We start from the raw sequence: 25,735 nt of genomic DNA, 5'->3' as shown, positions 1-25,735 counted from the left end.
AAAAAATAAATCAAATGCCACCACTTGAAGCCACAGTGAACCGAACAAAACCATCGGTACATGTGACAATATGTAAGGTATTTTCCCCAACATTTTTGTCAATAACTGAAATTCTGTTGTCCACAATAAGGTTTTAAATTAAAGTACAAATTACATTTTTCAGAAATAACATGATAAGTTTATCCATTAAATCGTTCTCGGTGACTTTTAATGCCTCACTTGAAAAGCTTCTGGTACTACAACACCTCAAATCTGTCACAAAAATCCAGGCTTTAATTGATTTTTCTTTTTGACCTCAACGGTTTGAGTAAGTTTCCAGTTACATTTCTGCATTCTGAAAATGTGCAATTTGCTAAATTTCCCAATATACAATATGTGGCTCAGCATGAATTGATGTCGAAGAGTGATTTCTTCCTTTCAGTGAGAAGTTTTGTGTTTTTCCAAAAATAACAACAAATAAAAGTCAAAAAAGCAATTATTTGAAATAAACTGGAGATTAAATTCTCAGAGCTTCATTTCAGGTAAAGCTGACATTTAACAACTACTTCCCTTCCGTTTAAAGACAAACAGACTGCATTATGGTTTCTTTGACAGAAATCTGAACCAAAAGTGTGTTTTACCATTAATATCAGTTGAAAATTAAATTTTACAAAGAAAACTTCGCCTATCTCAGGGGAAATAAAAATGAACAGTAAATGAGACTACATCACTCACGTCCCAAGAGTAAAATGAAAAGAAACATTGACCCTTTTTTTTTGTTCATGTGATGTGGGTGTTAGCTGGGCCAGCATTTATTGCCCACCACTCATTGCCCTTGAGAAGGTGGTGGTGAGCTGCCTTCTCAAACTGCTGCAGTTCATGTGGTGTAGGTACACCCACAGTGCAGTTAGGGAAATAATTCCAGGATTTTGAACCAATGACAGTGAAGGAATGGCGCTTACATTCCAAATCAGGATGGTGTGCGGCTGGGAGGGGCACTTGCAGATGGTGGTGTTCCCATGCATACGCTGTCCTTGTTCGTCGAGGTGGTAGAAGTTGCAGGTTTGGAAGATACTGTCATAGGAACCTTGGTGAGTAGCTGCAATGCATCATGAAGAATAGATGGTACACACTGCTGCCTCTATACATCAGTGGAGGAGGAGTGAATGTTTAAGTGGTGGATGGGATGGCAATCAAGCAAGCATCTTTGTCCTGGATGATGGCTTCTTGAGTTTTATTGGAGCTACGTTAATCCAGGCCCAACCATTGGGCCCCTCTTGTAACTGAAAAGTTTCTCTTTCTCTGGTGTCCCTTACCCTGCTGCAGCATCTCCACCTTTTAAAAGTACCATTAACTCCAAGTTTAAAAATATGCTTGTAGTTTAAATTTGCACATCTAAAATACTTGACATTGCATTCCTGTTAAGTTTTCATGTTTCTTTTTGAAATTTAAAGTTTGTGGCTTTATAAGTTAAATTTGTGCTTGCAAAAAAGGCTGTATATCATTCCTTTCTCTCCTTTGCTAAGTCATTTCATCTCATTCTTCAACCCCAGCTCTTCTCGAGGCTTTTTCTGACCTGACCGGCATAAGCCCTGATCTCATTCAAATTTTAACTGATCCACACACAATTTGTGACAATTGATTAAATGTATGTTCACAAAAGACTTTGTATCTCTTTTCTGCCCTACCTGAATTGTAATGGCATCAACTAGCTTTGAACCCTATTTCCTCTGATCCTGCTGCTGCTTTATTTATAAATCTATTCCAAATCACTTTAAAGGGCAGGAAATTCGAAGGAGAATTTGGCAGGTGACCAAAAGAAAGATTGAAAAAATAGATTGGCAAAGATTATTGAAGAATGAGGTATATTTGGGAAAAATTCCAGAAGGTAAATCCATGAAATATAAAAACTCTGCAGATGAGGATAGAACAAGAAGGGCACATAACAATCCAAACTCTAAAATGGAGACTGTGAACTAAGGTGCATAGAGCTGGCTGATATTGCATTGATGGGATGGAGCAAGGCCATAAAAGAATTTTGAAATCATTGTATTAGTAGATGGGTGAGCTAGTAGAGATCGGTTGGGGCAGGTGATTGGTAAGTTGAGTTCAAATTGGGTTAGAATGCAGTCAGTGGGGTTCTGAATGAGATGGAATTTGTATAGGGTGGAACTCAAGAGGCTGGTAGGGAGAACATGAAAGAAATCAAGCCTGGAAATGGCAAATATGACTGAGGATTTGGACTGACCATATTTGGAGTTTGAAGCTCTTTGTTACTGCTAAAAACTTACTGCAACAACATTTTGGGCTGTTGGGTTCAGTGTGGTGAGCATGAAGAAAGATAAAATTGAGGACTAGCATGTGAAGGTTTGTTACGAACAAAACAAGGTTTTGGCCTGTTAGTGTTTGATTTGTGGAAATATTGGTTCAGCCACAACGTGATGTGTGTGTTTGTCTGCCAAGGGTTGTGTCACAGAGTTAAAGATGATTGTCAGTGACATGCAGAAGAAAGCTGAATTCATACTTGTGAATTATGTCTCCACCTGACCTTCGGGACCCACGCGGGCCGCCATTCGGGACCCAAGCGGGCCGACCTTCGGGACCCACGTGGGCCGATCTTCGGCTTGACTGTTCAGGAGAGATTTAGGAAGAACTTCTTCGCTCAAAGGGTGGGAGAGGTTTGGAATTCTCTCCCACAAACAGCAGTTTAAGCTAGATCAGCTGTTAATTTAAAATCTGGTGAGCAAAGATATTGAGGGATATGGGTCAACAGCAGGTGTATGGAGTTAGGCCACAGATCGGCCATGACCTCATTGAATGGCAGGACATGCTCGAGGGGCTGAATGGCCTACTCCTGTTCCTATGATTGAAGTTTGTGAAGGCGAGCGTTGAGATGTTGAATTTGTTAGAGCGGAATCTTGAAAGTAACAGTTTTTGGATCGATGATGGCATGGAGCTGGGTCAGCATACATGTAAAAGCTGATTTCATGCTTCTAAATGGCATCATTCGGGGTAATGATTGATTGATGGATGTTTATCGTCACATGTACCGAAGTACAGTGAAAAGTATTTTACTGCAGCCAAAGGAACGTACACAGTACATAGTAGACAAAAGAATAATCGACAGAGTACATTGACAAATGGTACATCAACAAATAGTGATTGATTAGAGTGCGTAACAAGGGCCAAACAAGAGCAGCATAGGGCATCGTGAATAGTGTTCTTGTAGGGAAAAGATCAGTCCAAGGGAGAGTCATTGAGGAGTCTAGTAGCTATGGGGAAGAAGCTATTCGTATGTCTGTATGTGCGGGTCTTCAGACTTCTGCATCTTCTGCCTGATGGAAGGATCTGGAAGGTGGCAAAGCCTGGGTGTGAGGGGTCTCTGACAATGATGTCTGCCTTCCTGAGACAGTGGGAGGTGCAGACCGAATTAATGGGAGGATGGCAAGCTTGTGTGATGCATTAGGCTGAGTACACCACACTCTGCAGTGATCTTGGGCCGAGCAGTTGCCATACCAAGCTGTAATGCAGCCGGATAGGATGCTCTCTATGGCACATTTGTAGAAGTTTGTGAAAGTCGATGCAGACATACCAAATTTTTTTGGCTTCCATAGGAAGTAGAGACGTTGTTGGGATTTCCTGACTGTTGCATCAACGTGAGTGGGCCAGGACAGACTGTTGGTGATGGTGACCCCCAGGAATGTAAAGCTATCGACCATCTCCACTTCGGAGCCATTGATGTAGACGGGGATGTGTGTTGTACTACGCTTCCTGAAGTCAATGATCAGTTCCTTGGTCTTTCCAACATTTAGAGAGAGGTTGTTTTCAGTACACCATGCGACCAAGTGATCTATCTCCCTTCTGTAGTCTGATTCGTCATTGTTTGTGATACGATGTTTGTGGTGAAGATGAGTGGAGAAATAATGAAATTTTAAGGTAACTTGGGTGCAAACATTGGAGAAACCATTGACCATGAAGCAATGGCTGCAAAGTGAAAAGTATGAACAGAACTGCCATGAAAATGGACTGGATGAGAAAGAAGTTGGAACAATCAGCAGTGTTGAAAATTGTGGAGTGCTTGGGGGAGATGAGGATCGACAGAAGCAAAATGACAATTGCATAGGATGATCATTGTGATTTCTAGCATTTCAATCTCTGTTTTGTAGTCGAAGGATCTCGAATAAGGGTTAGTGGAAGAAATTGAATTATTGTTGCAATTGGTGAAGAAGATAGTTGATTGTATCTTCAGTTAATTTGTGTTGCATGATACCTTTGCATGCTGGGGGCGTCCTTTTTGCAACTCCAGATTTTGTTACCACAGTTCTCAGCAGACTTCTAAAATTGCTCTACTGTGAACTATTAATAAGATCAACCGTATGCCTGTAAGCAGTCTGTTTTTTGTATACAAAGTTAACAACATAATGTAGAAATTGTATTTATTAAAACATTAAGTGTTTCATTGATCAGGCATTGAAATCTTTCAAAGTAAGCTTATTGAAATGTTATATGTCCCCACAAATATAAATGAACAACCAGAAACTTGAAAATGCTTTATTGAAAAGCAAAAAAATGGTTTCAATAAGTAAGATGTTAGCATGTATGCTAGGTGGCATTGAATGTTGTAGCATTGTACATTGCTATAGACTAGTAGGAAAAGCTTTCTAATTACCTTTATGGTGAGTGCTTGATGGCACGTGGTCCATTTTGGGAAATCACAATTCCAGAAAAATGAAGAAAAGGGAAATAAAAATCAACCTACATCCTGTTCTATGCAAAGCCCTACTTACCTATCACCCCTTATTAACATTGGATCCCAGTTCTCCAAGATGTAAAATTTGAAATTCTCTTCCTCATGTTCAAGTCATTTCAGACCTTGATCTCCAACTTTACAACACTTCAGGAGCTCTGTGGGTTTATCACCAGACCATTGACAGCTGTACTTTCAAGTGTTTAAGCTCTAAATTTGGAATTTTCTCGTCAAACCTCTCCACCTTTCCATCTTTCGCTCTTCCTTTAACACTCTCCTTAAAACTGGTGATCGAACTTTCGGTCACACATTCTAATGTTCATTTAGCTATTGGTCACTTTTTAAGACACTTCTGTGAAGTGCGTTGGGATTAGGGTAGCACAGTGGTTAGCACTGTTGGTTCATAGTGCCAGGGACCCGGGTTCGATTCTTGGCTTGAGTCACTGTCTGTGCGGAGTCTGCACATTCTCCCCTTGTCTGGGTGGGTTTCCTCTGGGCGCTCTATTTTCCTCCCACAAGTCCCGAAAGACGTGCTTGAAAAGTGAATTGGACATTCTGAATTCTCCCTCGGTGTACCCGAACAGGCGCCGGAGTGTGGCGACTAGGAGATTTTCACAGTAACTTCATTGCAGTGTTAATGTAAGCCTACGTGTGACACTAATAAAGATTGCTATAATAATTATTATTATGTCTTTCCATGTGAATGGCCTTAAATCAGGCTTCTTCAACCTTTTCGCTCAGGAGGCCACATTTGCATATTTGTCTCACCCAAGGGGCCTATAAGCAAATTTCAGAAAGATGAGGTTTGGCACAACAGTAAACTGAATTTTAAAAAAAGTTGGGGTGTTAAGGAAAGAAACAGTTGCTAACAAATGTAAAGAAATGTCATAACAATTAATCGTTGAGTTGAAAAAAGTGTAAACAATAAAAATGACCAGCATATTGGATTGTCAGTGTATGTGGGTGGGAGTATGTGAGTGTGTGTACGGGTTGGTGTGTAGGGGTGAGAATGAGTGAGAAACATAAGACTGGATGTAAGGCACTCACTCACTCTCATCCCTCACTCGGTCACACTCTCTTGCTCGCTCTCACTCACTCACATTCATACACTCACATACACATACTTCAGTAAAGCCTTTGACAAGGTGCCTCATGGCAAACTGGTACAAAAGGTGAAGTCATACAAGATCAGAGGTGAGGTGGCAAGATGGATACTGAACTGGCTCGGTCACAGAAAGCAAACGGTAGCAGTAGAAGAGTGTTTTTCAGAATGGAAGGTTGTGACTAGTGGTGCTCCACAGGGATCGGTGCTGGGGCCTCTGTTTGTAGTATACATAAACGATTTGGAGGAAAATATAGCTAGTCTGAATAGTAAGTTTTCGGATGACACTAAGATTGGTGGAGTGGCAGATCGTGTCCAGGATTGTCCAGAGGATACAGCAGGACATAGATAGGTTGGAGACTTGGGCAGAGAAATGGAAAATGGAGTTTAAGCCGGACATATGCATTTTGGTAGGTCTAACATAGAGAGGAAATAAACTGTAAATGGCAAAACTCTTAGGAACATAGAAAGTCAGAGAGATCTGGGCGTACAGGTCGACAGATCTTTGAAAGTGGCAATACAAGTTGTCAAGGTAGTCAAGAAAGCATATGGAATGTTGACCTTCATTGGATGGGGCATCGAGTACAAAGACTGGCAAGTCATTTGCTGCTGATACGCTCACTAGTCAGCTTATCAGTAGCAAACATGGTAGAAGCAGCCTCTGGTTGAAGTAGCAACTCCAAGCAGAATCTTGCATTGAAATTCAGCTGTTTGACAGGAATTTTGAAAACTGTCTCCGGGGCCTTATAGCAGTACTTCATGGCCTCATCTGTACCATGGGTACCTTGGACGTGCCTTCCTTAATTAATGTCAATTTTTGAGATGGACTGTGGGTTCTCAAATATTTGTCTATTCCTACATGTAATAATTCAGGGCAGCACAGTAGCATTGTGGATAGCACAATCGCTTCACAGCTCCAGGGTCCCAGGTTCGATTCTGGCTTGGGTCACTGTCTGTGCGGAGTCTGCACATCCTCCCCGTGTGTGCGTGGGTTTCCTCCGGGTGCTCTGGTTTCCTCCCACAGTCCAAAGATGTGCAGGTTAGGTGGATTGGCCATGATAAATTGCCCTTAGTGTCCAAAATTGCCCTTAGTGTTGGGTGGGGTTACTGGGTTATGGGGATAGGGTGGAGGTGTTAACCTTGGGTAGGGTGCTCTTTCCAGGAGCCGGTGCAGACTCGATGGGTCGAATGGCCTCCTTCTGCACTGTAAATTCTATGTCTAATGTGATAACATTTTGTATCTGCTGCTGGAGTATTGCCACTTCTAAATTCTGCCCTGTATTGGTTCTTCGTCATTAATAGAGAACTTAGTTAAAAATACACAAAAGCAGCCTCTTTCGTTTGCTTTTCATAGGATGACTAGAGCCTCTGTATTTCCAATCAATGAGTTACAAAGAGTGGGTGACTCTGTTGCTGATATTTACAAATATCTGTTCAATTTTTAACTTTTGGCATTTGCATTTTGATGCAACCATTAATTTAAACATTTGATCACCAGTGTCCAAATTTGTTTCAGGATATAGAGGGTTTTGTTGTGAATATTATGATACTGTACGTTAAATTTCAATTTTCTTACCGAGGTTATTGTACACAACTATACTACGGCATTTAGTTTAATAGAATTCTCTGCTTTATTTTCATTTATACATTTTCAAAAGCATTAATAACAATTTGTTTTTACAGTAACCAGATGTTTCTTTTTCAAAAACAATATTACTGTAAATGCACAGCAGGTCCTCGGAAGAGAAAGGTAGCAAAATAATGGGCAACAGGTAAACATTTTAATATAATCAAAAAGTAAAAAAGGGGGAGTTAACTGGAGGGAGAACATTGTCGTCGTCTTAGCAGTCTCTCAGGATCAAAGGTGACTTGCTTCCGCTCTAGTTCGATTGATTCTGAGATGGTTGATAAGTCCAGTGCATGATTTGCAAACTCTATCGCCTGTGGGGCAGTTGATTCTTGAAGGGTTGTGTGGATGGGTTGTTTTGGGGGTTTGTGTATTCCCTCTGATGCCTCGACTTCGCATTTGCACATTCCTGAAGAAATCTCTCGTGTTACGTGCCTCCAGAATGACCCTTCTCCATTTTGGTCAGTCACAAGCCAGCATCTCCCATAACTCAACGGACTTGCTTGAGCTCTTCAGATGCTTGGAGGACATTCCTAAAGCGTTTCTGCTGTCCTCCTGGGAGTCACCTGCCACAGCCGTGTTTGAAGGAGTGCCGTTGTTTCAGGACTTGGGTGTCATACATACGAAAGAAGCGTTATGCCCAATGGAGCTGGTTTTGAGTGATTAGGGCCTTAATGCAGGGAAAGTTGGCTTTGGAGAGGATGTTACCATCGGATTGTCTTTCTTGCCACTGGATTTGGAGGATCTTGTGATAGTACCACAGGTGGTGCTCCTATAGTCCTTTAGGTGATTGCCATAGGTTATCTAAGTCGCAAGAACACCAGCAAGAGATCCAGCAATCACAAAGGGAGAAGATAAGAAGTATATTTCATTTTCCAATATTTTAGTTTTAATTCCAGAACTCAATTTAAAGATTTTCTGTCTCAATTTTTTTTAGTCCACCATTTTCACTCCTTTTACCAACATGCTAAGCTCATTAACCTGAAATGTTAACTTTTTTTCTCCACAGATGTTACCCAGCATTTTTTGTTTTTCTATTAACATCTCACTAAGAAGATATTTGCACAGTTATTTCTGCATCTTTTAACATGTCTATTACTTGTCTGAAAGAACTCCTTGCATCTTTTAACAATCTCCTGGTTTTGTTTCAAACAGGTTGCAGTTCATTCACCCATTTATTTCCTCTTTTTAATCTGTTTTGCCTGTACTTTGGGTCTCCTTCCTCCTTTTCTCTTTTTGCTAATTTAATTAAAATGCTGGTCCTATTGTATTTTTCAGTTCTGTTGGACAAGGTCGGAAACACTGACCTGTCTTTCTCTTCACAGATGCTGACTGACCTGGTGTATGTCTAGTATTTTCTGTTTTTGGTTCACACTTCCAATGAATACGGTTTTTATGTATTCTGCTTGAATGTTCCCTTTTTTAAATCTGTTTATTCATTTTTTTTTTAAAGAGGGAAAAGGTTTGTTGCCATGAAAGTGGTAAAGAGCGCTCAACACTACACCGAAACGGCACTGGATGAAATTAAGTTATTGAAATGTGTAAGTATAATGTCATTAGTAGCACTGAAACAAATTATCATTTGTACTTGACCAAAATTATTATTTTTTTTTTTATAAATTTAGATTACCCAATTATTTTTTTCTATTAAGGGGCAATTTAGAGTGGCCAATCCACCTACTCTGCACATTTTTGGGTTGTGGGGGCGAAACCCACGCAGACACGGGGAGAATGTGCAAACTCCACACGGACAGTGACCCAGAGCCGGGATCGTACCTGGGACCTCAGCGCCGTGAGGCGGTTGTGCTAACCACTAGGCCACCGTGCTGCCCACCAAAATTATTTATTATATTATGACCCAAAATCTTCATAACTTGAAGTTTCTTGGGTTGCCCACTCTGATTGCACATATTCCTGGAAGTTTCATCGCGTGACTTCCTGCCTCCAACAGCCATGCCACACTCACACCTGCCATTTGTCATCCAGGGCATCTATCTTCACAGACCCCACTTTCCCTCGCCCATTGGAAGGGAAACAGATTCTTCATTACCCGATTCAGTGATTCTTGATCGTCAAACAGCCTTTTCTCCCCATCTTCAATAATTTTATAACTAATAAACAATATTGTTCAAGAAAACAATTCTTTGAATTTTCCTATGACTTTTATCTCTGGTTGCTTGCAGCACTGGAGATTCATCTTAATTCCCAAGAACTGTAGGGAAATTCTGGAAGATTGGCAATCCTAGGAGTTTCCCCATGTTAATTGTGATTTTGAATTGGCCTGGTGGTTGACCTTTAACTTGGAGAAGTTGCAATTTATTTATTAAAAATAGCAAATCTCCTGTAATATGGTACTCTGTAGTCTAGATTGTAGTTTCTGTTGTTCACCACAGTTTCGCTGAAGTACAAAGGCAATAGCAAAAATAACAGACTAACAAGGTAAAAATATTTCACACCTTAATACTGAAATATATCACAGATATATTATTTGTAATACTATTTACTTAGGTTTTACAAAACGCGTGTGGGCGGGAATATTTCTGTTTCAGACTTATTCTTCTTATTTCCCAAGCTTATCAAATTCTGCCAAACCCAACACTTGCTTTGTCAATTCTTGCATGTGCCTCATTGTCAATATCGAAAGCTCAAGAGAGTGTACTTCCAAGATAAATTAATTTATCCAATTCTGTAGCCAGGTTCTGGTCATGGACTAAAGCCTTGAGCTGAGCTGACTTGGAGCAGGGTGGTACATCAGCATGAAGAAAACAGAAGTAAAGGTCAAAGCTTTACATGCATTGGAGGAGAAGTCAGTGCCATGTTGCATGTCCAGCTCTAAACCAGCAGCTGGTACACAGTCATTAGTAAACAGGAAATTGTGAACTATATTCTTGGACACCTTGGTCTTTGCCTGGAGGTGTCTGAGATTGAGCAGTCTCCTGCCTCTGCGATATCTGATTTCAATGCCAGGATCACCATCGTAGAAGGCATCGGAAAGGGTGGCGAGGAATTGACTATTTATCAGTATCATGACAAGAAACATGAGAGGTTTTAATCCCCCAGGAACAGGATTAAAGCTTCCATTCTATATTTCTGTGTGACACATGTAGTATTTGACCATAGCTAAGAATCTTCAGCACCTGAAGAGAAGACAAGTGTCAAGGAAGGAAAGTTCTTGCAGATGTTAATCCATTTTATGAGCAAGTTTAGTAATTAAAAAAATGTACCTTCATATTTACATGTTTTATAAATCTCTTTTCACCACATGTAAATGAAAAAGAAAAACAATGACTGAAAGGGTGGAAACAGATAAGATGATTGAGTTGGTTACCTTTGAGATTCTTGGTTTGTAAATAGTTTCTTTCAGGGGTGGGAGAAGAAAGAATTGATTGTTATCTTTCTGGTTCATTGGTATCTTTTGCTTAATTTGATCTGTTCACGTTCTGTCATAGAATGATGAGGAATGAGGCCATTTTGTCCTCTTGCTAAATCTCTGAAAGGGTTACCCAATTAGTGCCAATTCTTTGTCCTTTTCTCGCAGATATGAACATTTTTACTCCAAGTATTTATCCAGTTGTCTTTTTGGAATTTAATATTAAATCTGCTTCCTATACTCTTTTGGGTAGTATGTTATAGATCAGAACAACACACCACATAAAGCAAATTCTCCTTCGCATCTCTGGTACTTTTGCCAATTACCCCAAATCTATGCTTGCTAGTTAGCAGCATTTCTGCCACTGGAGACAGCTTCTCCAGCGAATCAGGCAGATAAAATTTAGATAATAACAAATTACCACGGATGATTGAAATCTGAAATAAGAATGAAGTGCTAGAAATACTCAGCAGCTCTGGCAGCACCTATAGAGATAGAAACAGGGTTAATGTTTCAAGTTGACTACGCCCCTTCTTCAGAACTGAAGGTAAGTAGAAATATGTTAGGTTTTATGCCATTGAAAAGGGAAAGAACAAAAGTGAAGGTCTAGTATAGGGTAGGGTACGAGAGAGATTAAATATCAAAGAGGTCAGAGAACATAAGGCAATGGAAGTCGTGATTGTAGTCAAGAAACAAAGCACTTGACCAGAGAGAGTGTGAATGGCAGAATAATGATCAGCTTTGTCCAAAAACAAAACATGAAGAACAAGATTCAGATCAGCATGTAGAAAAAAAAGCAGAATCAAAATGGGGGACAGGAGTTAATGGTATGAAATCTGTGAACTGTTGTGCCCAGAAGGCTGCAAAGTGCCTAATCGGCAGATGAGGTACTGTTCTGAAAACTTGCTTTGAGCTTCACTGGAACACTTCAACAGGTGAGAATTAAATTTAGTTTTTTTTTGCTCTAAATATTTGTAGTATTTTGGAATAAAAACAGAAAACATTGGATAAATTCAACTGGTCTGATAGCATCTGGGAAGAGAAACAGTTAATGCTTCAAGTCTGTATTACTCTTCCACAGAACTGAAGAGGGATAGAAATGTAATGAATTATATAGACCATAGACTTCCTACAGTGCAGAAGGAGGCCATTTGGCCCATTGGGTCTGCTGACCCTCTGAAAAAACACTCTATCCGGGCCTATTCATCCACACTGTCCCCGTAAAGCCATAACCCACTGAACCTGCACATCCCTGGACACTAAGGGGCAAATTAACATGGCAATCCACCTAATCTGCACATCTTTGCACTGTGGAAGGAAACCGGAGCACCTGGAGGAAACCCACACAGCACAGGGAGAAAGTGCAACTCCACACTGACAGTCGCTCAAGGCCAGAATTGAACCCAGGTCCATGGCGCTGTCAGGCAACAGCGCTAACCATTGTGCCATTGGAGAGGGGGTGGGGCAGAACTCCATTTCTCGCTCCACAGATGCTGCCAGATCTGCAGAGTTTAGCAGATTTCCAGCATCTACATTATTTTCCTTTATATGTAGTACTTCTAAAGCCATAAATTGAGGTGCAGAAGGCAAAAATGTTAAGTGTGTAGGTGAGGCAATACTCCTAATAGATAAATATTTGCCCTGTTCTTGTATTCAATTTTAAATTATATTTGTAAAGTAGATTTTGAGAAATAAATTGTAATAAGCTCATTGAAAAATCTGAGACAAAGGATACAAGAAGCTGGATTCCTTGATGTAAGTATCCCTAATCGCATATTGCATGAAATAGCCAGTCATAGGAGATCAATTTGAAATTTCTATCAGATGTACTTTTATTTAAAATCAGCAGCCATCATCGAGACTGTTGGAAAAGCACTTTGTTTAGACTTGAACTATCTAAAATGGAAAGGATTATGCTCCAGTAATTGATCTTATCTGCATTGTATTGGATAACGATTGATCCATTCTTTGTTCTAATAGTGTACATCTGCTCTATGCGAATAATCTTCACTCAATCTATTCATATATTGTGGGCTTCTACTGTGAATATTCAATGGACCTTTTAAAGTCTTTTTTAACATCTCTTGTTTAGCAAAATTTAAATATAACTTTAGTTTACAATTATATTCTTTTGCGCTCTTCAAATAATTACAGCATAGAAGCCAATATATCTAGTTTCATTTGTATATAGACCTCTCATGTCATTGTTAATGGTCAGTTAAGGGTTGAACTGTTTTATAAAGATAAAGGTGTTTGCAACCATGTTTCATGGGGAAAATTATTTAAGAATTAAATGCAATGCTTGCAGGAGGTGTGCTCAATGCAGATTTATTTTTAATCCGATATATTGTACTGCAAATTGCTTCCATGTAAATCTTAACCTGTATATGATATCCGTTCATGATGCTGTAAATGTTTCCTTGTTTTAAAGTATAGATAATAAGCCTGTGAATTATTATTTAAAAACAAAATTTCCAATTGAGGGACAGTTTAGCGTGGCCAATTCACCTACCCTGTACATCTTTGGGTTGTGGGGGTGAGACCCACGCAGACACGGGGAGAATGTGCAAACTCCACACGGACAGTGACCCAGGGCCAGGGTAGAACTCTGGTCCTCGGCGCCATGAGGCAGCGGTGCTAACCACTGCAAGCCTGTGAATTATGATGTGCATTTTTATGCCTATTTGAGCTTGACTTATTTTTCCTGCTGCTGAAAGAATCTATCTCTGGCTAGGAACTGAAGCACTGATAGTGTCTTGGCAAAGATGCATTTAAAATCATAAGATCCCAGGGAAACAAAATCTGAAGACTCCTTCGATCTTTGAGAGAACTTGTAGCTTCAGGTCTCACATAGTTACAGGTACTGGGCCCCATATCCGGGAAGTCCAGGATCCAGCAATATATTTAATTGAAACTTAAAGCTTGGCTGATTTCTCTGCCCCAAGGAAGGGATGAAGAGTGGACCATGCTGGCTTCCAGGCTGTTAATCTTGACACGGAATAAGTAAGGGCGGATGCAAAGAGCAGGGGATGAGCACTGTGACCTAGATGTGACAGACAAAAATACCTGATGGCGCTTGTAGTTTCCAGGACGGAACCCGGTTTTCAAGTCCTTGGAGTTTGGGATGCCAGATAAGGATTCAGTACCTGTACTTCAAAGTCAAACTATATTTTTCACCAGAAGTTAAATTTCAGAGAAGGGAGGACCAATAGAAGTAAGATGCTAAAGAACTGGCAGGAAAGAAGCACTGGAAGAAAAGTTCCTAAGTAGATGACCAGGTCAGGAGAGTCTGATTCCTAAAAGTGAGGCACTCAGAAGTCAAGCAGAGAATAAGTGCAAAATGCTGGTGTGATGAGGTTCTGCAAGAGATGAGCTGCCGGAGACAAAATGGGACAGAGCCATCTACAACAAGGCCAAGAGACAGTTCTTCTGGGTGCAGGATCAGTCAGGTGGAAGACCGGAGCATGGAGCCCAACTGGAAATTTAAACTACAGTTGAGTAGTGCCAGACAGAAACAATGCAAAGGGCAGTTATAACAGAGCGAATTACGGCTTTAATTTGAAGGTAACTAAAAAGGTTTTTAAAGCACCATGTGAGTATAAATGAGTGGGAAAGTGCAAGTTGTCAAGCAGGCAGGAAAAGCATTTATTGAGGCAGCAAGTGAATTTGGATGACTTGTTCCACTGTACCAACTAGTGCATATCAGGAAAAATAGATTTTGCCATAATAACATGTTGATAGATTGTTTTCTATTTCTAAATATTATGATAGGGTTTATCCATTACATACTGTTATGAACCAAGGTTTAAAAACTCCAAAGTGTATTATGGAGTTCACCTGACCTATAATTTTTGTTGAATTTGGCTAGGATGAGCACAAGAGCCTTCACTTGAGGTTTGATTCAACAGTCTCCCTAGACACTTTAATCAAAACAAGCTTTATTCTAAGAACGTAGTCAACATATATATAAACAAACACCAAGATTTTTTATCAATTACAAACATAAACACACCCCACAGCTACAGTAATCTATGTTTAACACTTAATGAATTCCTCCTTAACTGTTCCATTTCAAAAACAAACTCCCATAAACCAAAACTCCCTTTTCAAGGGAGTGGTCCAGCACACTACATTCTCACTTGAATGAGACTGGTTTCCCTGAGATTCTAATCCCGTCTCACCAGCAGATTTAACTCCTTCCGGAAAGCAAGCTATATCTTTTCGCTAAAGCAAGTAGCTATAATCAATGTTTTTTTTCTGGAACAACTCTTTGAAATAAAAATAGAGAGAGATAGGCCAAAACACTTATTTTCTCTGCCTGTGTCCACAGCAGTCAAATCAAAAAACAAAAGTAAAACAAACCTCTCAGCCATAGCCCAGCTCCACCCACACAATGACGTCACTGAAGCCATGTGATAAGAGAAAAACCTTTCTTAAAGGGGCACTCACACGACAATACATTGATATAATAAGTGTTACAAAATCTTAGTAACTGAAAATAGGGAATATGTTTCACAGGAAGTAAGTTCTTCATGCAAGACTGAGTGAATTTTAAAATTCTGAAATCTGTGCTGTTGGAACTTTATTGAAGCTAATAAATATAAACTGGTAAAAATTATGGGAAATCACTATGTAAAATGTGACATTGTAGAGGTCTAATTATTTTCAAATTGCATTCTGACTGATGGCAAAGTATGAAAGGACTCAAAAAAGTATATTAGGAACCAAATCTCACATTATTAACCGTGACATTGTACTACACTTGATTCAAATGTACTTGAAAGTTACAATGGGCAAAATTTAGTGTTTGTGATGGGGGTTGCACCTACCACTTGCAGAATCAGTTGGAACTGCCACATGCTTCTCCCCAGGAGGCCCAGCACTATTACCAGGTAATTAGCTGAACACCTTTGGGCCTCCTGTTTGTTTGCCCCAGTAGGGTAGAAATCCCAACCCGGGAACTGTTAGCCATCAGAGGCTGGAGGCTCTCCAGTACCGGTGTCCAAGTACCAACAATGCCACCGGGTGCAATGGCCATTCCTGGTAAAACACTGGTCCCTTCACCACAGATTGATGCTCAATCCTTGGAGAGAGTTAAGTGGAGCTTATCATAGAATTTACAGAGCAGAAGGAGGCTATTTGGCCCATCGAGTCTGCACTGGCTCTTGGAAAGAGCACCCTACCCAAGGTCAACACCTCCACCCTATCCCAGTAACCCCACCCAACACTAAGGGCAATTTTGGACACTATTGGCAATTTATCATGGCCAATCCACCTAACCTGCACATCTTTGGACTGTGGGAGGAAACCGGAGCACCCGGAGAAAACCCACGCAGACACGGGGAGAACATGCAGACCCCGTACAGACAGTGACCCAGCGGGGAATCGAACCTGGGACCCTGGAGCTGTGAAGCCACAGTCCTATCCACTTGTGCTGCCGTGCTGCCCACTATGAGAGCCCACTGCTCAATGAGAGTTTCAGGGATGAGGCTTCAGGAAAGAGAAGGTGGATCGAAAGCAAGAGCAGGGGTTTGGCTTTCAGCATGTACCCTCTTTTCTGATACTGAGCTCTCCAACCAGACACCGATTGCCTGTGAATGCATCCCTGCACCTCAGTAGGCTGCAGGGTGACTTTCTGGAGGCATGGGAGACCAGTAAATGTATTGCTTAATTCCTGAGCCACCATGAGGTCCCAGTGGACTCAGTGATAACCCAGTGGATTTAAATGGTTCCTTACACAACCAAATTCATTCCCATCACTGGAGTATGACTTTCCCAAGCTGGCCTCTTCCCACCATGCACTGAATTAGGACAGTTTTCCAGCCAGTCCGACAAGCGGTTCCCATGCAATATTCCGGGCCAACTTGCCATCTTGCCCACTGTGGCAGGCTCCTGTAAATTTTGGCCAATGTTTCTTATCTGAATTATCTTAATTCAGATTTCATAAGTTAAGAATTTAATAATGGAACAAATAGTTTTTCTGTTAGAAAAGTAGCTATTTCTGAAATTTTCCAATTGAAAATACAACATTAACTTGCATGAGGTAAGTTTTGTTTAGAATGCATTCAAGATTTAACAATAGGTCTCCTTGTCTGATTAACAATGTTCTTGCTATAGAGAGAGTGCAACAAAGGTTTACCATGCTGTTTCCTGGGTGGCTGGACTGATGTATGAGGAGAGATTGAGTCAGTTTGGATTAAATTCGCTGGAGTTTAGAAGAATGGAGGGGTAGCGGATGTTATTTCACAGAGACCGATAAAATTCTAACAGGACTAGATAGGGTTAATGCAGGAAGGATATTCCTGATGGTGGGGAGTCCAGAACCAAGGTTTGGTGGCCTGAGATATTGATGCTGGAGGCTTCCAGTGTAATCCAAACGGGATTTATTACGGAAGATAAAAGGCAAGTACAATTTAGACACCGAGCAACTAAATACATAAACTCCGGGTTTCGCTCTGTCTGGCTCCCTGGCCCTGAGCTGTTGCATGATTGGCCTAGGGCTCATCACACGTGTGGTTGAACATGTCCCCTCAAAGAGGCCGTGCTACCACACATGTCTCACAGTCGAAGAATACGGGGTAAACCATTTAGGACTGAGATGAGGAGAAATCTCTTCACCCAGAGAGTGGTGACCCTTTGGAATTCCCTACCACAGAAAGCAGTTCAAGCTAAAACATTTTATGATTTGAATGAGGAGTTAGATTTAGCACTTGGAACTAGAGGGGTCAAAGGATATGGGGTGCAAGCAGGAACAGGTTACTGAGTTGGATGAAGAGCCATGATGATAATGAATTGCGGAGCAAACTCGAAGGGCTGAATGGCCTACTCCTGCTCTTATTTTCTTTGTTTCTATAAATCCAACAAGTCACCACTTTTCATTAATTCTGAATTTTACTTTCTAAGGTGCGAGAAAGCGATCCCTGTGATCCAAATAAGGATATGGTTGTACAACTGATCGATGATTTCAAACTTTCAGGCATGAATGGCATACGTATCCTTCAGTTGACTTATTTTAATGGTGCAGCATGTATTGCATTCCTTGGTTTGACTTTCAGAAATATTTTAAATTAAGCTTCTAATTTCTCTTTCTCCGCTGCTCTGTTATTGTTTTTGAAAAATATTTTATTAAGGCATTTATATTATATTATGCATTTTAACACAATGGACAACCACACACTCCAAAACCAGCCAACAAAAAAATTAAAACGTTTTGGTTAAGTATCCCATTCAAGCTAACTTTGGTGTTTCACAGTTTAAAAAAAATATTATTGGAAAGATTGTCTTTGGGTTTATTCAGCAGGCCCTCCTGGCATGAGGGTCAGTTTCCACTCCCCTCGTCGCTGATGTCCCAGGGATCAATGTATATTCAGTCATTCTGACTCTTGCCTTAGTTCCTATAACTAGAAATCCTGCCTGTCCCCATTTGTCAGGAAACCTGGAAACAGGATGCTAATGTCAAGGCTGAGTTAAAGAGCCATGGCAAAGCCTGCAACACACTCAGACAGGCTCTTAACCCACTATCGACCTCCTCATTTCTACGGGCAGAACTTTATCCCATTGTCATGTAAGTAACATTGTGCCATGTATCTTTTGAAATTTGATTCATGTACTGAGGGTGTTGCTGGTTAAGCCAGCATTTATTGACCATCCCAAATTGCGCTTGAGAAGGTAGTGGTGAGCTGCCTCGGGGAACCACTGCAGTCCATGTGGTGTAGATACACCCACAGTGCTGTTTGGAAGGGCGTTCCAGGATTCTGCTCCAGCGACAGTGAAGGAACAGCGGCGATATGTTTGCAAGTCAGGATAGTGTGTGGCTTGGAGGGGATCTTTTGAGTGGTGGTGTTCCCATGCGTCTGCTGCCCTTGTTCTACTAGATGGTAGCGGTTGTCGGTTTGGAAGGTGCTATCTGAGGAGTGTGGACAGGAATAATGAGAAATATGCAAGATCATTGGCAACTGTGAAATCTTTATTTTAATTATAAAGCAACTGGACGTGCGAAAAATTGATCTTAGTGTTTTTTTCCTTGACCATGTTAAAGATGTCTGCATGGTCTTTGAAGTGCTGGGTCACCACCTTTTGAAATGGATCATCAAATCAAATTACCAGGGACTTCCTATTCTTTGTGTGAAAAGCATTATTCAACAGGCAAGTAAACTAAAAGTGAACTGGATATTGAACAGAAAGCTGTTATGTGTTTTAAATGCTGTATATCTTCAAGTATTTTACGGATTAACAGCTTTCACAGATTCGATAGGCCTAAAATTTATATTGAACATTTTTTGTCATTGAAATTTAATTGTGTGTGGAAAATAAAAAGGAAAGCCAATTGTGTGAGCATTTGCTCATAATGTTAAGTATCTAAACATATACATATTTAAATCTTTGTTGATAGTGATCTATACAATGACATCTTAAATTATTTCTGTTTCCTACTTTCTTTACAGCTCAGGATTTGTCATAATCCTGCAAGGCACATTATTTTGTACTTTTGCTAATGTAGCATGCATAATTTTCAGAGATCCAACTATTTATTTTGCACACAAATAACATATGCTGTGGGTTTGGCATGTCTTGACTAAATATAAAATATATGATCAAGATTATAATTACATTCTAAAAATGTTATTTACTTTTAAAATATTTAGTTAGATTGTTTCCTTTCAAGTTGTTATAAGATGAATTTTATTGAGTACTAATTTTATTTTATTAAATCAAGATTAGTTTGGAAATATACCTCTACACTGTGTTGTCCAGCTGTGTGCATGTATTTTTTAAGATATAAAAATATATAAATTCGCAGGTGACTTTTAAAATTTATTACCTCAGCTGCTACGTTTTACGGTATTATTGCTCTTGGATTTCTCCAAAGCTGTGATAATTGCTACTTTGGTGGTCAGTGAATAGGGAAATGTGATAGAAATTATGCGAAGCATCCAGAGACATTTTTCTTCCCATACAGAGGGACGATACCTCTTCTGCAAAGGGACACTGCACTTATGAAGCAAATTCATTATTTTTGGTGGGGGATCCTAGGACACTGTTATAACCTGCCCGGATCCTATTGACTGGGGACAATTGGTTACCCCATGGTTCTTGGGGAATATGAGCTCGACCCGGGGGGGGGGGGGGGGGGGGGGGGGGACGACGACACACAATCACAAGTAGTTGCGGCTGTATAAATAGAGCTGGCCAATGTGGTACCAGCTAGGGAAGGAAGCAGTGTGTGCTACTGCTGCTGCTGTGTAGATATTGTTGTAAATAAAATTACTTTCTGTTTGACTCTTCAAACTTGTGCTGGATTCCTTGTGCACCCCCCAAAAGACACAAATTTAAAATTTTCTGCAGGAGTCAATTATTTGCTTTTTCTGGCTTACTTAAAATATTAGACCCTCTTTGGAGCACACCACCTCCAAAGATGATATCTTCTTTATGCCTGGAACCACCCCCATCCTCTTGCTGGGGTCTCGCAGGCATGCCAAACCAAAATCCCCAGACTTTAGAACCCAAGGCCAGTATCTATTTTCACTTCTTATTGGGGACTGACTGTAGTCCAAGCACTGGCCAGCCACTGTCGTTTGGCCCTGCTGAGAGCTGGTGGCCAATCAGATTGGCTGGCAGCTCTCACGGGCAGGTCTTCCTGATGGGGGTGGCAGTCTTATACTGGGGGCAGCCTTAGTTCAGAGTAACATCGCTGAAAGACAGCCAGATTTCATGTTGGCATCATGGCAACTTTTTGATCAGAGTGGAGTGCAGGTAATTTGTCCCCAAGAAAATCCACCCTAGTATATATTGTTTTCTCTCCTTATTGTCTTTTTCTTTCCCTTTTCAACTAGTATGGTTGCTATTCCAAACACTCTTGAATAGGGAAAACAGTCCCAATTTTTAAGAAATTAATTTATGAGATGTGGGCGTTGCTGGTGAGGCCAACATTAAATTCAGAGTACACAATTATTTTTTTTCAATTAAAGGGCAATTTAGCATGGCCAATCCACCCATCTTGCACATCTTTGGTTTGTGGGGGTGAAACCCAAACAGACACAGGGAGAATGTGCAAACTCCACAAGGCCAACATTTATTGCCCATCCCTCGTTGTCCTTCGGAAGGTGATTGTGAGTTGCCTTCTTGAACCGCTGCAGTCCTTGAGGTATAGGTACAGCCACTGTGCTGTTAGGGAGGGAGTTCCAGGATGCTACCCCAGCGACAGTGAAAGAACGGCAACATATTTCCACGCCAGGGTGGTGAGTGACTTGGATGTGAACCTCCAGGTGGTGGGGTTCCCAGATATCTGCTGCTCCTGTCCTTCTAGATGGTAATGGTCGTGGGTTTGAACAGTGCTGTCGAAGCAACCTTGATGAGTTAGGGTCTACAAGATGCAGTGCAATGCATCTTGTAGATGGTCCACACGGCTGCCACTTTTCGTCAGGTGTAGAGGGTTTGAATGTTTGTGGACGGGGTAGCAATCAAGCGGGCTGCTTTGCCCTGGATGGTGTTGAGCTTCTTGAATGTTGTTGGAGCTGCACTCATTCAGGCAAGTGTAAAGTATTCCATTACACTCTTGGAATTGTGCCTTGTAGATAGTGGACAGGCTTTGGGCTGTCAGGAGGTGAGTTACTTGCCATAGCGTTCCTAGCCTTTGACTGTGCATATGACAATGTATTTTATTCAGGGCATTATCATATAAACAAACAAAAGCAGAACAACAACCAAACAATTAACCCATCGACCAACTCCCCTCAATATGAACTTTACCCTCTCCAGCCTCTGGAATTCTGCTGGGTCACTCATCCACACCCCTGCTTTCGGCGGATCCAAGTACCTCCACCCAAGCAAGATCTGTCTCCGGGCTATCAGAGAGGTAAAGACCAAAACATCAGCCTTTCTCACCCCCTGGACTCCCAAATGTTGGCCCCTCTGACACCTCAAATGTCGCCAACTCTGGACTCGGGGCCACCTTCACTCCCAGCACCTCGGACATTGTGCCGACAACTACATCCCCTTCATAACACCCATTTGGTCCTCACCTATCAACCCTGGGGCACAGTCCTCGATTTGTGAAGTCAACACCTTCGCAATCCAAAAAGATGTGCAGTGCAGGTGAATTGGCCACGCTAAATTGCCCCTTAATTGGAAAAAATAGAATTGGGTGCTCTAACTTTATTTTTTAAATGTATGTTTTTCTCTCTTGTTGGTTCCCTCACCACCTGCTGCAGTGCCAGTCTAGCAGCTATGCCCTTTAGGGCCTGGCCATCTTGGTCTGTGGTGGTACTACCAAGCCACTCTTGGTGATGGACATTGAAGTCCCCCACCCAGAGCATATGCTGCGCCCGTGCCACCCTCAGTGCTTCCTCCAAATGGTTTTCAACATGGAGGAGTACTGATTCATCAGCTGATGGTGTGAGTTATAGACTGCACTGTGAGAATCTCTGCCATTGCATGATCATGAAGCATGTTAATGACCTGATTAACCTTATCTCAAAGGAAGCTGATTTGGGCAAATCTGGGGTTTAACTTGACTAAATGTTTTTTTTCTCGCATTCTGAGCCTAGTTTGCTAGCGTTCAGAATTTAAAACACTGGAAGAGAAAAGGCCACATGAGTCATATAGCTTATTCACTATCCCAGGTCTTTCCTCAGAAGCTGATTGAATTATTTTGATTTCCCCTGTTGTTTTAAATGTATGCTGAATCAAAAATTGGCTTCAACTGCTTTGCCAGAATGGGTTTTACTCATCAGCGATGGCCTGTTTCAAAATTTAACAACTCAAAACAATGCATGTTTATTGTTTGAAGTACAATTTACGTTTTGCATTACCAACTGAAGTATTTCTATTTATCTCCACCTCTCAGTCTGTGTTCTTGGTATAGCAGTAGAACTTGCATTCAAGTAATGACCATACTATAAATTGAAAACACTGATGACCTTGTCATAGGAAAATACAGATAGGTAATTGATCCCGTGTCTGCTTACTCTCTGTTGATATGTGATTTTGCCTTTATTCTAAAACAATTTGCCAGCCCAAATTAAATGTTGTATATGAGCAATTAAAGTAAAAAGGTGCATTTTGTAAATCAGGTTACCGTTTTGTCGGGATGTGCAAATCAGCAATACTTCTGAGGACTGAAAAATACTACTCTTAAATATTATCAGCATGTTAGAGCATCCCTCCACTGAAACAAAATGCAGTTTGTACTTAGCTATTGTACTTCAGTGAATGAAAATAAAAGTTAATCTGCTTCCATATATCCTTTCCTTTGTTTGCTAACAGGTATTGCAAGGTTTAGATTATCTACACAGCAAGTGCAAGATTATCCATACAGATATAAAACCAGAAAACATTTTAATGTGTGTAGATGAATCCTATATTCGACGAATGGCTGTTGAAGCAACAGAATGGCAAAAGGCTGGTGCTCCACCACCTTCTGGCTCAGCAGGTAAGTTACCTTTATGTGATAAACCTTGTGCATTGGGAAAAGCCTACATTTTATTTTTGCTCAGTTGACCCTTTAAGACTAACCTGAATTGAGGAGTACTTGTGAGAGAGGGTTAATTGGTTTCCTGATTATGACATCATTAGGTTCCAAGAAATGGCCGTGTGACCTGAAGTTGCCATGGGGACGCAAAGCTAAGCAGCAAAAAGAAAAATAGAAAGCTAATTGCAGTGGCGGGTTTCCAGCCTGTTTGTTGGCAGGCAGTTCACAACATGTACGGTATGAGTGGATCAAGCAAGGCTGTCCAGAAGTGGATCAGTTTACCATTTGGCGGTTTAAAACGGAGCCTGGTGTAGAAGCGGGGCTTTGAGAATATTGCAGGGACTGTTACCATGTGGTCTACAGTTGGAAAGGTCACTGCTGTTTCAGTGTTGCCAGATTATTTATTTTTTTTAAATTCATTAATGGGACATAACTGGCTGCCAACATTTATTGCCCATCCCTAGTTGCACTTCATAAGGTGGTGGTGAGGTGCCTTCTTGAACTGCTGCAGTCGAGGGTGTAGGTACGCCCACACTACTGTTAGGGAGGGGAGTTCCAGGATTTTGACCTGTGAATGAACAGCAATATGTTTAATAATAATAATAACCTTTTATTGTCACAAGTATGATATTACTGTGAAAAGCCCCTAGTCGCTACATTCCGGCACCTGTTCGGGTAAGCTGGTACGGAAATTGAACCTGCACTGCTGGCCTTGTTCTGCATCATAAACTAGCTGTCTAGCCCACTGAGCTAAACCAGCCCTTATATTTTCAAGTCAGGAATGGTGAGTGGCTTGGAGGGGAACCTCCAGGTGGTGTTCCCAGGTTGCTGCTGCTCTTGTCCTTCTAGTTGGTAGTTGTTGTGGGTTTGGTAGGTACTGCCTAAGGAACATTGGTGAGTCCCTCCAGTGCATCTTGTAGATGGTGTGCACTGCTGCCATTGTTCAGCGGTAGTGGAGGGATTTAATGTTTGTGGAAGGGGCAGCAATCAAGCGGGGCTGCTTTGTCCTGAATGGGCTCAGTTGTCTTGATTGGAGCTAAACTCATCGAGGCAAGCAGGTGGTAACTCGTGCCTTGTAGATGGTGGACATGCTGGGGGGTGTTAGGATGTGAATTACTTGCCACAGGATTCCTAGCCTTTGACTTGCTCCGGTAGCCACAGTTTTTGTATGGCTAGTCCAGTTCAGCTTCAGGTCACTGGTAATTCCCAGGATGTTGGTAGTGGGGGATTCAGCATAGGAATGCCATTGAATGCTAATGGCGATTGTTATGTCAACTTTTAGAATCATAAAATCCCTACAGTGCAGAAGGAGGCCATTTGGCCCATCAAGTCTGCACTGACCCTCTGCTTATGCTGCTTTACCTTGGAGCTCAAATGAGGACCAAGGTGAGCAGCAGCAACATCACGTGCAGCAGCAGGACTACCCATCAGTAGGAGCAGCAGCATTTTCTACTGACAGCTGTACTGCTCCACAATAGGTGCTGCTTAAAATCATTGGATGAAATTTCATAGATGGTCATTCATTGCCCAGCATTTGTGTGGCACAAATGTTACTTGCCATTTGTCAGCCCAAGCCAGGATGTTGTCCAGGCTTGCTGCATTTGGATGTGAGCTGCTTTTGTATCTGAGGAGTTGTTATTGGTGCTGAACATTGCGCAGTCTTGTTCGAACATCCCCACTTCTGACCTTATGATGGAAGGAAAGTCATTGATGAAGCAGCTGAAATGTTTAGGCCTGGGCCTGGTGCATTGCCCTGAGGAACTCCTGTAGTGATGACCTCCAACCACCACAACTATCTTTTGTGCTAGGTATGATAAACAGCGGAGAGGTTTCCCCTAATTCCTATTGACTCCAGTTTTTCTAGGGCTCCTTTATGCCGTACGCGGTCAAATACTGCCTTGGTATCAAGAGCAGTCACTCTCACCTCACCTCTGGCATTTGGCTCGTCCATGTTTGAACCAAGGCTGCAATACGGTCAAGAACCGTATTACAAGAACCTGGCGGAACCCAAAATGAGCCTCCGTGAGCAGGTTATTGCTCAGTAAGTGTCGCTTGATAACTCTATTGATGACCCTTCCATCACTTTGGTGATGATAGAAAGTAGATTGATGGGGCAGTAATTGGCCTAGTTGGATTTGTCCTGGGCAATTGTGTACATTTGTCTGCACAGCTTGGCTAGAGCCGCGGCAAGTTCTGAAGCACAAGTCTTCAGGACTATTGCTGGAATATTGTCAGGATCCATAGCTTTTGCAGTATCCAGTGCCTTCAACCATTTCTTGATATCACGTGGAGTGAATCAAATCGGCTGAAACTAGCATTTGCGATACTGGGGACCTCTGGAGGAGGCTGAGATGGATCATCCACTCAGCACTTCTGTCTGAAGATTGTTGCGAATAGAACATATAGAACATACAGTGCAGACGGAGGCCATTCGGCCCATC

The 25,735-nt window shown here is 41.4% G+C and overlaps 1 protein-coding gene across 9 annotated transcripts in view; it reads left to right on the top strand.

The window, feature by feature from the left end:
• Positions 1 to 25,735, top strand: part of srpk2 (SRSF protein kinase 2) — a 291,904-nt gene that overhangs the window by 188,578 nt on the left and 77,591 nt on the right. For all 9 annotated transcript variants that reach the window (XM_038811607.1, XM_038811608.1, XM_038811602.1 and 6 more), the window contains 4 exons: positions 8,909 to 8,996; positions 17,729 to 17,816; positions 18,864 to 18,970; positions 23,090 to 23,255. In XM_038811607.1, the coding sequence (XP_038667535.1) occupies positions 8,909 to 8,996; positions 17,729 to 17,816; positions 18,864 to 18,970; positions 23,090 to 23,255 (449 nt within the window). The remainder of the gene's footprint in view (positions 1 to 8,908; positions 8,997 to 17,728; positions 17,817 to 18,863; positions 18,971 to 23,089; positions 23,256 to 25,735) is intronic.

This window comes from Scyliorhinus canicula, chromosome 11, assembly GCF_902713615.1.
Source record: "Scyliorhinus canicula chromosome 11, sScyCan1.1, whole genome shotgun sequence".
NCBI classification, from domain to species: domain Eukaryota; kingdom Metazoa; phylum Chordata; class Chondrichthyes; order Carcharhiniformes; family Scyliorhinidae; genus Scyliorhinus; species Scyliorhinus canicula.
This window is presented reverse-complemented; position numbering and strand designations above follow the sequence as displayed.